The 13,599-nt window shown below is 45.3% G+C and overlaps 1 protein-coding gene across 2 annotated transcripts in view; it reads right to left on the reverse strand.

Moving 5' to 3' along the window:
* Positions 1 to 10,156, reverse strand: part of poli (polymerase (DNA directed) iota) — a 56,961-nt gene extending 46,805 nt beyond the window's left edge. For both annotated transcript variants that reach the window (XM_048545072.2, XM_048545007.2), the window contains exon 1: positions 9,918 to 10,156. In XM_048545072.2, coding sequence (XP_048401029.1) covers positions 9,918 to 10,071 — 154 coding nt within the window. In that variant the 5' untranslated portion in view covers positions 10,072 to 10,156. The remainder of the gene's footprint in view (positions 1 to 9,917) is intronic.
* Between the last annotated feature and the right edge of the window lie 3,443 nt (positions 10,157 to 13,599).

Below are 13,599 nucleotides of genomic sequence, written 5' to 3' on the forward strand. Positions count from 1 at the left end.
CATCCACATCTTTCCTATAATAGGGCGCCCAGAACTGGACGCAGTATTCCAAGTGCGGTCTAACCAAAGTTTTATAGAGCTGCAACAAGATCTCACGACTCTTAAACTCAATCCCCCTGCTAATGAAAGCCAAAACACCATATGCTTTCTTAACAACCCTGTCCACTTGGGTGGCCATTTTAAGGGATCTATGTATCTGCACACCAAGATCCCTCTGTTCCTCCACGCTGCCAAGAATCCTATCCTTAATCCTGTACTCAGCTTTCAAATTCGACCTTCCAAAATGCATCACCTCGCATTTATCCAGGTTGAACTCCATCTGCCACCTCTCAGCCCATCTCTGCATCCTGTCAATGTCCCGCTGCAGCCTACAACAGCCCTCTACACTGTCAACGACACCTCCGACCTTTGTGTCGTCTGCAAACTTGCTGACCCATCCTTCAATTCCCTCATCCAAGTCATTAATAAAAATTACAAAAAGTAGAGGCCCAAGGACAGAGCCCTGTGGAACTCCACTCACCACTGACTTCCAGGCAGAATATTTTCCTTCTACTACCACTCGCTGTCTTCTGTTGGCCAGCCAATTCTGTATCCAAGCAGCTAAGTTCCCCTGTATCCCATTCCTCCTGACCTTCTGAATGAGCCTACCATGGGGAACCTTATCAAATGCCTTACTGAAGTCCATATACACCACATCCACAGCTCGACCCTCATCAACCTTTCTAGTCACATCCTCAAAAAACTCGATAAGGTTTGTAAGGCATGACCAGCCCCTCACAAAGCCGTGTTGACTGTATTTGATCAAGCCATGCTCTTCCAGATGGTCATAAATCTTATCCCTCAGAATCCTTTCTAACACCTTGCAGACGACAGACGTGAGACTTACCGGTCTATAATTGCCGGGGATTTCCCTATTTCCTTTCTTGAAGAGAGGAATTACATTTGCCTCTCTCCAGTCCTCAGGTACGACTCCAGTGGAGAGCGAGGATGCAAAGATCTTCACAAGTGGCGAAGCAATTGCATTTCTCGCTTCCCAAAGCAGCCGTTCCAGAATCCTCACCCCATGCCCCTCTCTAATGAAGGGTCTCGGCCCGAAACGTCAGCTTTTGTGCTCCTGAGATGCTGCTGGGCCTGCTGTGTTCATCCAGCCTCATATTTTATTATCTTGGATTCTCCAGCATCTGCAGTTCCCATTATCACTGTATCTAGCCCCTATCTACCTACTCCACCAACTTGTCAATGTCCTTTTGGCTACTTTTCATTAACTCCACAGCTTTTTCAGCACTCCCCAAATGCATTACCTCACACATTAAATTGTGTTTGCTCAGTAAGCTAAAGTATAGATATACTTCTGGAATCTAGATCTTTCTCCCACACTTTCAATCACACAGCTAAATTTGTGTCATCCAAATTTCCCAGTGATGTCACCACATTTAAGTCCAAATCATTATCAAACACAACAAGCAGCAAGATACCCAGCGCTAGAAGCTATTTTCCATTTGCAAAAGCATCCATCACCAATTACCCCATTGTTCCTGTTGCTGAGACAATTTCGGACTAAATGCTGACTTGTCTCTGTACCCCCACTAACTTTTCTTTTTCTGACCAGTCTGCAATGTGGAATCTTGTCAAATGCATTACCAAAATCCATGCAGAAAACATCCACTGCACCACTTCTGTCAATTAGAGGCCAAAATCAGAAATAACTGGGAAACCTCAGCTGTTCTGGCAGCAGAGATAGTAGGAACAGCAGATGCTGGAGAACCTGAGATAACAAGGTGTAGAGCTGGATGAACACAGCAGGCCAAGCAGGATCAGAGGAGCAGGAAAGCTGACATTTCGGGCCTAGACCCTTCTTCAGGAATGGGGGAGGGGAAAGGGTTTCTGAAATAAATAGGGAGAGAAGCGGGGGCAGATAGAAGATGGATAGAGGAGAAGATGGGTGGAGAGGAGACAGACCGGTCAAAGAGGCTGGGATGGAGCCAGTAAAGGTCAGTCTAGTTGGGGAGTTAGGGAGGGGAGCGGTCAAGATGGGGCTTGAGGTGGAAGGAGGTGATAGATGGGAGGAAGGACAGGTTAGGGAGGTGGGGACAAGTTGGGCTGGTTTTGGGATGCGCTGGGGGGAGGGGAGATTTTGAAGCTCGTGAAATCCACATTGATACCATTGGGCTGCAGGGTTCCCAGGTGAAATATGAGTTGCTGTTCCTGCAACCTTCGGGTGACATCGCTTGGCACTGTAGGAGGCCCAGGATGGACATGTCATCTGAGGAATGAGAGGGGGAGTTGAAATAGTTCGCGACTGGGAGGTGCAGTTGTTTAGTGCGAACTGAGCGTAGTGGTTCTGCAAAGCAGTCCCCAAGCCTCTGCTTGGTTGCTCCCTGTGCTCCAATCCCAACCTCAACATAAAACCAGCCGACAAAGAAGGCGCAGTCGTAGTATGGTGCACTGACCTCCTCATCACTGAGGCCAGGCGCCAGCTCTCTGACACCTCCACTTACCGTCCCCTTATTCATGACCCCCCCCCCAACCACAAAACCATCCACAAACTCATCACCTCAGATGACCTCCCAACCACAGCCTCCAACCTCATTGTTCCCTAACCCCGCACTGCCCGCTTCTGTTTCCTTCCCAAAATCCACAAACCTGCCTGCCCTGGTCAACCCATTGTCTCTGCCTGCTCCTGCCTCACTGAACTTATCTCCAACTATCTGGACTCCATTTTCTCCCCCTTGGTCCAGGATCTCCCTACCTACATCCATGACACCACCCACACCCTCCACCTCCTCCAGAACCTCCAATTCCCCAGTCCCCAACACCTCATCTTTACCACGGACGTCCAGTCCCTATACACCTGCATTTCCCATGCAAAATGCCTTCTTCCTCTCCCGCAGGCCTGACCAGTCCCCCTCCACTGACATGCTCATCTGATTAGCCAAACTCATCCTCACCCTCAACAACTTCTCTTTCGATTCCTCCCACTTCCTACAGACAAAGGGGGTGGACATGGGTATCCGAACGGGCCCGAACTATGCCTGCCTCTTTGTAGGTTACGTGGAACAGTCCCTCTTCTGTACCTAAACTGGCCCTAAACCCCAACTCTTCCTCCGTTACATTGATGACTATATCGTCGCCGCCTTGTGCTCCCACGAGGAGCTCAAACAGATCATGTAATTCAACGTCACCTTCTACCGCAACCTTAAATTCACCTGGACATCTCTGACACCTCTCTCTCCTTCCTGGACCTCTCTGTTTCCATCTCTGGCAACCATCTGGAAACCGATATCCATTTCAAACCCATTGATTCCCACAGCTACCTAGAATACACCTTTTCCCACCCACCCTCCTGCAAAAATGCCACACCCTATTCCCAATTCCTTCGCCTCTGCTGCATCTGCTCCCAGGATGTGGCATTCCACTCCCGAACATCTCAGGTGTCCTCGTTTTTCAACGATGACAACAATCCCCCCTCAGCGGTTGAGAATACCCTTAACTGTGTCTCCTGCATTTCCTGCAAGTCATCCCTCACACCCCCTCCCCGCAATAACAAGCAAAAGAGAATTCCGCTCGTCCTCACGTACCACCGCACCAACCTTCGGATCCAATGCATCATCCTCCAACACTTCCGCCATTTGGAATCCGACCCCACCACCAAAGACATTTTTCCCTCCCCAATCTTGTCTGCTTTCCGGAGAGACCACTCTCTCCGTGACTCCCCTGTCCACTCCACACTCACCTCCAGCCCCACCACACCCGGCACTTTTCCCTGCAACCACAGGAAGTGCTGCACCTGCCCCTACACCTCCTCCCTCACCCACATCCCAGGCCCCAAGAAGACTTTCCACATCAACAGATGTTCACCTGCACATCTGCTAATGTGGTATACTGCATCCGCTCTTCCCGTTGTGGCCTCCTCTACATTGGGGAAACCAAGCGGAGGCTTGGGGACTGCTTTGCGGAACACCTACGCTCAGTTTGCACGAAACAACTGCACCTCCCAGTCACGAACCATTTCAACTCCCCCTCCCATTCCTCAGATGACATGTCCATCCTGGACCTCCTACAGTGCCACAACAATGCTACCCGAAGGTTGCAGGAACCACAACTCATATTCTGCTTGGAAATCCTGCAGCCCAATGGTATCAATGTGGACTTCACAAACTTCAAAATCTCCCCTCCCCCTACCACATCCCAAAACCCAGCCCAGCTTGTTCCCGCCTCCCTAACTGTCCTACCTCCTACCCATCCCCATCTCCTACCCACTAACTTCATCCCACCCCCTTGACTGTCCGTCCTTCCTGGACTGACCTACCCCCTCCCTACCTCCCCACCTACACTCACCTTTACTGGCTCTATCCCAGCCTCTTTGACCTGTCTGTCTCCTCTCCACCTATCTTCTCCTCTATCCATCTTCTATCTGCCTTCCCCTCTCCTTCTGTTTATTTCAGAATCCCCTTCCCTTCCTCCATTTCTGAAGAAAGGTCTAGGCCCAAAACATCGGCCATCCTGCTCCTCTGATGCTGCTTGGCCTGCTGAGTTCATCCAGCTCTACACCTTGTTATCTCAGTTCTGGCAGCATCTGTGGAGAGAAACAGAGTTAATGTTTTGGGTCTGGTCACCCTTCTTCAGCGTATATACCAACCCTTGACCTCCCTAAAATCAGTTCAGAAGAGTCACTGGACCCGAAACATCAACTCTGCTTAATGCCGCAGATGCTGCAAGACTTGCTGAGTTTTTCCAGCAAGTTCTGATTTTGCTTCTGATTTCCAGCATCCACTGTTCTTTGGTTTCTTGTTTAGCAAAGGAGAGGCTCTTTGGCCCATCCAGTCTGTAATGTCAAAAGTACACTGAATCTACAGCAGCCTCACTGTTCAGCACCAGGCCCATAGCTATGAAGTGCTATGACACTTCAAGCACTCATCCAAGTAGTTTTTAAAAGTTTGTTTTAAATACCTCTGCTACTCTCTGAGGAAGTGCATTAAGACCACTACCACTCTCCAGTTCAAAAATACTTTTCCTTAAGTCCTTCCTAAACCTTCTGCCTTTCAACTTAACAATGTGCCCCCTTGTTATTGACCCTTCAACTAAGGGAAAACAGCTACTTTGTCCATGCTCCTTGTACACCTCTATCAGGCTGGCTGTCAAACTTCTCTGTTCTAAAGAAAACAATCCAAGCTTAATCAGCCTGTCTTCACAGCTAAGATGCTCTATCCCAGGCAGCATCCCGGTGGATTGCCTCTGAATCCCCTCTACACCAATCATGCCAATCCTAGAGTGCAGTGTGCAGAACTACACACAGTGCCCCACTTGTGGCCTCACCAAAGTCCTGTACACCTTCAACATTACCCTTCTGCTCCTATAACCTATGTCTCAACTATTTCTCTCTTGTTACTTCCTCAAAAAATTCAATTACGTTAAAAAGGCATGATCTTCCCCTAAACAAGCCATGCTGACAATCCCTAATAAATCAGTGCTTTTCTCAGTGACAGTCCATCTCTCAGGATTGATTCTAATAATTTGCCTATCACCAAAATCAGACAGACTGACAATATCATTTGCCTTAACCCGACACCTTTTTTAAAAACAATGGTCCAACATTTGCAAACTTTAAATCTTCAGGCGTCTCATTTTTATCTGGAAAATGATCTGCAGTGCATCTGTTATTTCCTTTCTGCTTTCTTGGTGATTTAACCAACTTTAAGGATGTCATGCTCTCCAGTACTTCCTTTCGTATTACGCATATTGTGTCTAAGATTTTACACTCCTCCTCTTTAACTAGAATGTCTGCATTACGAATATAGAAACAACATACTCATTTAGAACCCTGCCTTTATCTTTTGCATCCATGCAAAAATTACAGTGCACATCTCAACCCATAGCGTCAGTCCCTCCTTTCATTACAAATAAAAACAGAAATTGCCAGAAAAAAACTCAGCAGATCTAGCAGCATCTGTGGAAAGAAAGCAGAGCTAAACTTTCCAGTCCAAAAATTGTAGTGAGGAAAAGGTTGGTATATATGCTGAACACGGGGTGGGGGTGGAGGGGACAGTAAATGATGAGTAGAGGTGGAGCCCAGAGAGAGAGAGAGAGAGAGAGAGAGAGAGAGAAGAGTTGGGTAGAGAAAGGAGTGGGTAAATGTCAGTCTGGGAGAATGAATAGCCACTAATGGGGACTGTTGGTGACTGACAATGGGTTGTTCATGATAGCAGTCCATGTGATGACAAGGGTACGGAAATGGGGAAAAGTGTTCAAGCCCTAAAAGTGTTGGAATCAATATCGAGCCTAAAAGGCTGCAGGGTCCCCAAGCAGAAAATGAGACACTGGAGCACTGCAGCAAGGCTGAGACAGAGATATTGGCCAGGGAACACAATAGTGTGTTGAACTGACAGGCAACCAGAAACTCAGGGTTGTATTTTGTGGTCAGAAATTAGGCTTGTTCCCCCCAGTGTCGATCACAGCGAATACAGTTGACGACATTTCACCTGGAAGGCGTGTTTAGGGCCTTGGAAAGTGAGGAGGGAGGAAGTAAACAGGCCAGTGTTTTCTGTGATTGCAGGGGACAGCACCATCGATTACATGGTGCCATGGGAAAGAAGGGAGATGTTCAGAATGGAGGAGAAATGGACCAAGGTATTGAGGAGGGAAAGGTCCCTGCAGCTTACTAGGGAGAGGAGGGATATATAGCTGTCTAGTGGTGGCATCCCGCTGGAGGTGGTAGAAATGGTGGTTAACGATCCTTTGGAAATGGATGCTGGTTGATGGTAGGTGAAGCCAAGGGTGACCCTCCCACTGGACTGGGTGGGAAGAGAGGGAGCTGAGGGGTGAAGTGCGAGAGATGGGTTGGACCCAGCTGAGGGTGCTATCAACCACGATGATGGGAAATTCTCGGTTTAGGAAGATGTTGGACATTTTGGAGGCCGCCTTGTCGAAGTTGACATCATTGGAACAGATGTGACAGAGATGGAGGAACTTGGAACAGGGAATACCGGAAGCAGGGTAGGAGGATGTATAGTACAGGAAATTTTGGGAGTCGTTGGATTTGTACTGGGGCATTGGTGGCCAGCTTAACGTCAGAAATGGAAACGGAAATGTCGAGGAACGGAAGGGAAGAGTCAGAGATAGATCAGGTGAAGGTGAGAACAGGGTGGAAATTGGAAGAGAAAAAGATAAAATTTTCCAATTTTCTTTAGTTATCCACTTGCTCTTAACGTACAGATAAAATATCTTTGAACTTTCCCTGATTTTACCTGCCCTCTTTTTTTATATTCTCTCTCTGCTTTCCTAATTTCCATCCTTTATTTCGCTAGTGCAGTTTGTATGTAAAGTCGAACTCATACAAAAGAAACAAAAACATTTTTCATATCTGATGGGAGGTTGAAAGAAATACAATTCAGTCTCTCTCAAAGTTAGCTCCTGCCAGACGAATTAACAGTCTGCTGGAATCAACAGACTACTAACTACATAGATAGCTATCAGTAAGTGCTGCTGGTAAGATTAACACTTTGCAATTAAAACGTGTTAACACATCAGCAAACACCATTGCTGCAATGGTAATCTGGAAAATCCAGCATTCACACAATCAAATTTTACAGCCAAATTTACGAAATATTGCATTTCAACCTGAAGACACTAATCCCACTGTAACCCAAAATTAAGCTCACTACTCACTTGCCAGAGATGGATCTAAAAATTATCAAAACAATTTTTCAATTTGAATTGTGACAGAGCACACAACCATAATAGCCACAGTTTCCTGAATTAGCTTGTCAGTTCTTCTTATCATAACTGTATCCTGTGGGATATGAGCCTTCATTTGCACTTTGCAACAATAAAATTCAAAAATAGTTTTGCCTGCAACTATGGTACTCCTTAAAGAAGTCAGTTGTTCCACAGATTTTAAAAAAGAGAGGGAAGGCATCTTTGATGGTTTAGTTGATAATTAGCACATTACTGAACCTGTGAAAGTGCTGAGTAGTCAGTCTGTTTATTTACAGGGCACCATTTTTAACCCAGGCCTAAACTCCCTTCAACTGAGTGGTTTACTGGGCCACTTAAGTGTCAACCACATTGTTGTGGGCCTGGAGTCATATACAGGCCATGGTCACCATTACTGATCGGCTTTTGTTTATCCTTTATTCATGCATGGAATGAGGGTGTCTCCTGCTAGGCAGTATTTATTGCCCATCCCTAATTGCCCAGAGGGCAGTTAAGAGTCAACCACATTGCTGTGGGTCTGGAGTCACATGTAAACCAGACCAGGTAAGGACAGCAGTTTCCTTCCCTAAAGAACATTAGTGAACCACGTGGGTTTTTCTGGCAATTGACAATGGATTCATGGTCATCATTAGACTCTTAATTCCAGATGTGTATTGAATTCAAATTCAACCGTCTGCCAAGGTGGGATTTGAACCCGGGCCCACAGAACATTATCTGGGTCTCTGGATTAACAGTCCAGCAATAATACCACTAGGCCATCACCTCCCCAGCTATACTTGTCTATTTACACTGTAGGTCTTAATTAGACAGGATTAAACCCTTGTTCCCAGAGAATTAACCTGGGCCTGTGGGTTCCTGGAACCAACAACATGCCATTACACAACCATCTCCTCCAGGAATAACAGATGATCTCTTACCCCTCACACAATCCAGGCATGTACTACATCCTTGATGACTGCCTAGTGACCTCCTGCTATAAAGTATGATCATGCAGGTATCCCCCTAGGGAGAGGTCAGACTCGTCACACACTGCATTTGGTCAAATTGCCTGATGACATCCCTTATTGCGGGGTCACACATATAAACTGAAAATGAATCTTTTTCATCTTATAAAACAGGGAGAAGCAATTCCTGAGAGACAGTAAGGACTGCCGATGCTGGAGTTGGAGGAACGCAGCAGGCCAGGCAGAATCAGAGGAGCAGGAAACTTGACGTTTGGGGTTGGAACCCTTCTACAGAAATGAGAGGGGGGAGGGGTCTCTGAAATAAATAGAAAGGAGGGCTAGGACTGGGGGAGATAGGTGGGATGGTGATTGGTGAGTGCAGGTCGGCAGTGGTGGGGATTGGTCAGTGAAGTGGGTGGGGCGGATAGGAGGGGAAGAAGATGGACAGGTTGTGTCAGGTCAAGGAGGCGGGGATGAGAGGGAGGGTTGATCATGGGATGAGGCCGAGGATGGGTAGATTTTGAAACAGGTAAAGTCCACATTGAGACCATTGGGTTGTAGGCTCCCAAGACTGAATATGATGTGCTGCTCCTCCAGTTTCCGGGTGGCGTCAATGTGACACTGGAGGAGGCCCAGGATGGACGTGTCGCACGGGGGGGGGGGAGTTGAAACGGTCTGCAACCAGAAGGTTGTTGCCATTTATCGAGAACAGAGCGCAGGTGCTCTACAAAGCAGTCTCCCAGCCTCAGCTTGGTCACACCAATGTAGCGGAGGCCACATTGGGAGCAGTGGATGCAGTAGACCACATTGGAGGATGTGCAGGTGGACCTCTGTCTGATCTGAAAGGGTTTTTTTTGGCTCCTTAGATGGAATGTCCTTTCATCCATGCACAACTTGTTAATAAATCACTCCTTTTCTTCCGGACAACAATGGCAAGAGCTGTTTGATCGATTTCGGACCAGATCAAAATCAGACATCAAAATTTCTTTTTATGAATCAAAGACAGATGCCCATTCATTTTCCAGATGTATGTTGTGTGTTGTCGATTCTGGGCCACCCGGTAGTATCGTTTTCAACAAGTATTTCCTCCAGCCCATCTCATCATCAGCAATATAATTTCTGAACTCAAGCCATTAACCCGCCCTGAAAACTGCCATTATATGGTTTGCAATTGGCTAAAGATGATAACTCAAATAGGCTTATATTATGAGTCTTCAATTTGGCAGTCAGACGGATGTTGGCTTTCAGTTTCACCCGTACCTGTCAATTCGCCGCTTGCTGCAGAGGCAGGAGACCCAGGGCTACTGTCAATGTCGTCAACTGTACAACACCATTCTCGTTCATCCTCTTCCTCCTCCTCCTCTTGCAAACTGTAGCGAGGGGCATCTGCTGTCTCGTATTCACTGAACTCCATAATTAATGAAACTCCTGAGACATCGCAGGAAACCGACTCCAAAACAAATCAACGGGCAAACCACGAGGTGGACAACCAAAATATGCCCCCCCCCCGCCACCAAACCTCTGCAATCTTTGACGCACTTTACAGTAAAGTATAATGTTGGCATGGATACAAGCAGGAAGACTTTATCGGAAAATGCATTACTTCAAACTCAGTGAAGTGTTATTGGAATTAGATTAGTCATCGAGAGAGAATTTTAATAGGAACAGCAACTGAAAATATCTGGACAAACTCAGTAGGTTCCGAACAGGGGTCGCACTGGGCTCGAAACGCTCACTCTGTTCTGCTGTCCGCAAATGCTTCTAATTCTGCTGAGCTTCTACAGAATTTATTCTTATATATTTCAGATTTCCAGCTTCCAACTGCGGACACGTTTCTGTGCAGCATTTAAACTGTGGCCTGAGTGGCTGCAGCTACATTTGAAAATGGAGAGTGGACAGATTTTAAATTCTTCAACTTTTTTGGCAACCAAAATATTTGTGTTCACCAGAATAACTCATTTCGTGACACATCATGGCTTTCACTTTGCATTGATACATGGCCAGTCTGCTGGTTTGCCTTTCCATGGGTATGACGCAGAACTGAAACAAGATCAAGGAGCAATTCCTGGCAAGTCAGGGTTCACCACAAAACCACCAGGTCAATGTTTCAGGGGTTTGTAGACATACCAAACATTTTAGGGTTTTTAAAAGTAAAAACACTGCTCTCTCTCTATAAATCTTTAACTCCCAAGGCACAAACCCAGACCTACAATCTCTATTGTCAGAGAGAATACTGAAGAAACTCAGGACTGGCAGCATCTGTGGAAACAGAAACAGAGTTACCCGAAACGTCAGCTTTTGTGCTCCTGAGATGCTGCTTGGCCTGCTGTGTTCATCCAGCTCCATACTTTGTTATCTCGGATTCTCCAGCATCTGCAGTTCCCATTATCTCTGATACAATGTTTGAGACCACTATGACTTCTTCAGAACTTATAACAGACACTATAATTAACCGTCTGCCTGTGGTAGCTGCCAGTGTGTTCTACGTCTGGCAAATGAGGTACTACGTTTGATACACTGTGATCACAATAGACATCATTAAATGAAGATAGCTGTAATGGTAATATGGGTTAAAATATTAATAAGTGGACAGGTAAAAGTCTTTCTGTGGAGCTTCTTTTTCAGCTTACTTCTTAACCTCTTTGACTAAGAGGTTGAGCTGTGACATTGAGGTGTTTCCTGGAAATAATCCAGTTCTCGGAACAGACGCGATAACCCTGTGGTAAAGTGCAGCAGTAACAGACATTGAAGCAGAATTATTTCCACAGCAGCAATTATTTTCTGCAGTTCAGTCTTTAAACAGTGCTTTAATTCACGATACCACGGGATGTTTGTATTATATTGTTATTTTAAATTTATCGCTGCGTTACGACTTGCACATTGAATTTGTATCCCTGTCAAACCTCCTGTCAACCCTTGATCTTCCTTAGTAACCTAAAGCAGAAAATGCTCGAAATACACTTTGGGTCAGTTGGCATCTGTGAAGTGAGAACCAGAGTTAACATTTCGGGCCTTTCGACAAAAATTCCTTAGCTATATGCAGACATGCTTTCAGCTAAGTGCATGTTTGGAAGGTGCTGTCTATTTCACCATTTTAGTTTTCCCGCTCTTTTTATTGAAACACATTGCATCATATCTGTTCTTAAAAAAATAAAGTTGAAATTTTAATTATTGAGGGAATGTTTCAATTAGGTTTCTATTCCATTTTATTTCGTTACCTATTTTGGTATACTTGCTCTTGCCAATGATTCTTATACAAAATTGTGAGACAAGCCAGAGAGGTAGTATCTTTAATAAATTACATTTCATTATTGGGAAATGTTGCAGGCTCCACTTGACATCTTTCTGATTGATGTCTTTCAGGTTAGGACTGACAGCAAATCTGGAAATTTCATTTCTTGCCATTCTATGGAACTGACTGTGCTAATCAGGTTGCCACCCAGGTTGATAGGGTTGTTAAAAAGGCATACAGTGTGTTAGGTTTTATTGATAGAGGGATTGAGTTTCGGAGCCATGAGATCATGTTGCAGCTGTACAAAACTCCGATGCGGCCACACTTGGAGTATTACGTACTGTTCTGGTCACCGCATTATAGGAAGGATGTGGAAACATTGGAGAGGGTGCAGAGGAGATTTACCAGGATGTTGCCTGGTATAGAGGGAAGATCATATGAAGAAAGGCTGAGGGACTTGAGAGTAGAAGGTTAAGAGGGTGACTTAATAGAGACAAATAAGATGATCAGAGGATTAGATAGGGTGGACAGTGAGAACCTTTTTCCTCGGATGGTGATGGCTCGCACAAGGGGACATAGCTTTAAATTGAGGGGTGATAGATATAGGACAGAAGTCAGAGGTAGGTTCTTTACTCAGAGAGTAGTAAGGAATGGTCTGCCTGCAACAGTAGTAGACTTGCCAACTTTAATGGTATAATGGCATTTAAATGGTTATTGGATAAACATATGGATGATAATGGAATAGTATAGGTTAGATGGGCTTCAGATTGGTTTCACAGGTTGGTGCAACATCGAGGGCCGACCTGTACGGTGCTCTCATGTTCTATGTTCTATAATCACATTCTCATCATTCTTTTATCAAGGTGACTCACCTTTTCTTTGGAAAGCTCTATGTATAAAGGACTGTGTTTATATAGGCAATGCCCAACCTCTGATATTTTGTTCAAATCTGACTTGGATGCTGTGTGGTGACAGACTTCTTGAATGTGCAAACATGCACTGTGAATATACTTGCACCTCACCACGTCATTTTAACTACAGCAATTAAAGAAGGCAACTCATCACCATACTCTTAAGGATAGTTAGGAACGATCAACTGTTCTTTAGTCTGAAGAAGAGTCATATTGGACTCAAAATGTTAAGTCTGTTTCTCTTTCCATAGATGCTCCCAGACAGCTGTGTTTTTCCAACATTTTCTGTTCTTCTGCTCCTCGTTGAAAGTGACTGGAACTACTACGTCCCTCCCGAGAATGGGGAGAGGATAACTTGTTCTACTGACGATTTTCCGGGAATGAAACGGGTCAGTTTGTCCAAAACGTTTCAGATCAGGCTGCTTTAAAAAAAACGGTTTAGGACAGTTCAGATTATGTTGAGGTCAGATGACAAATTGATTACACTTCTAACAGTCTTACTGCCCTTAACAACGTTTTCCCCAATTCTAAAATTGCACAGAATGTGGTGTCGCGGCAATGAGTGAGGGGAATGGACTTGACATTTTATTGGTGATGGCTCGTGGTTGCAAACTGTCGAATGAATAAGGAATCAATCACCTTAAGAGCCAATCATTCAAAATCATTAGATGTGAAAGCAATTTTTTAAAAAAGGCTTTCACTGAATTTGAGGACTTTTCTTCCTTTGTCTTGGGACTTAAATAACCGCTGCACATCGTCTTTTCAAGTAGAAAGGGCGGTGTGGAAACAATGGGAAGAC

The sequence above is a fragment of the Stegostoma tigrinum genome, chromosome 1 (assembly GCF_030684315.1).
Source record: "Stegostoma tigrinum isolate sSteTig4 chromosome 1, sSteTig4.hap1, whole genome shotgun sequence".
NCBI classification, from domain to species: Eukaryota; Metazoa; Chordata; class Chondrichthyes; order Orectolobiformes; family Stegostomatidae; genus Stegostoma; species Stegostoma tigrinum.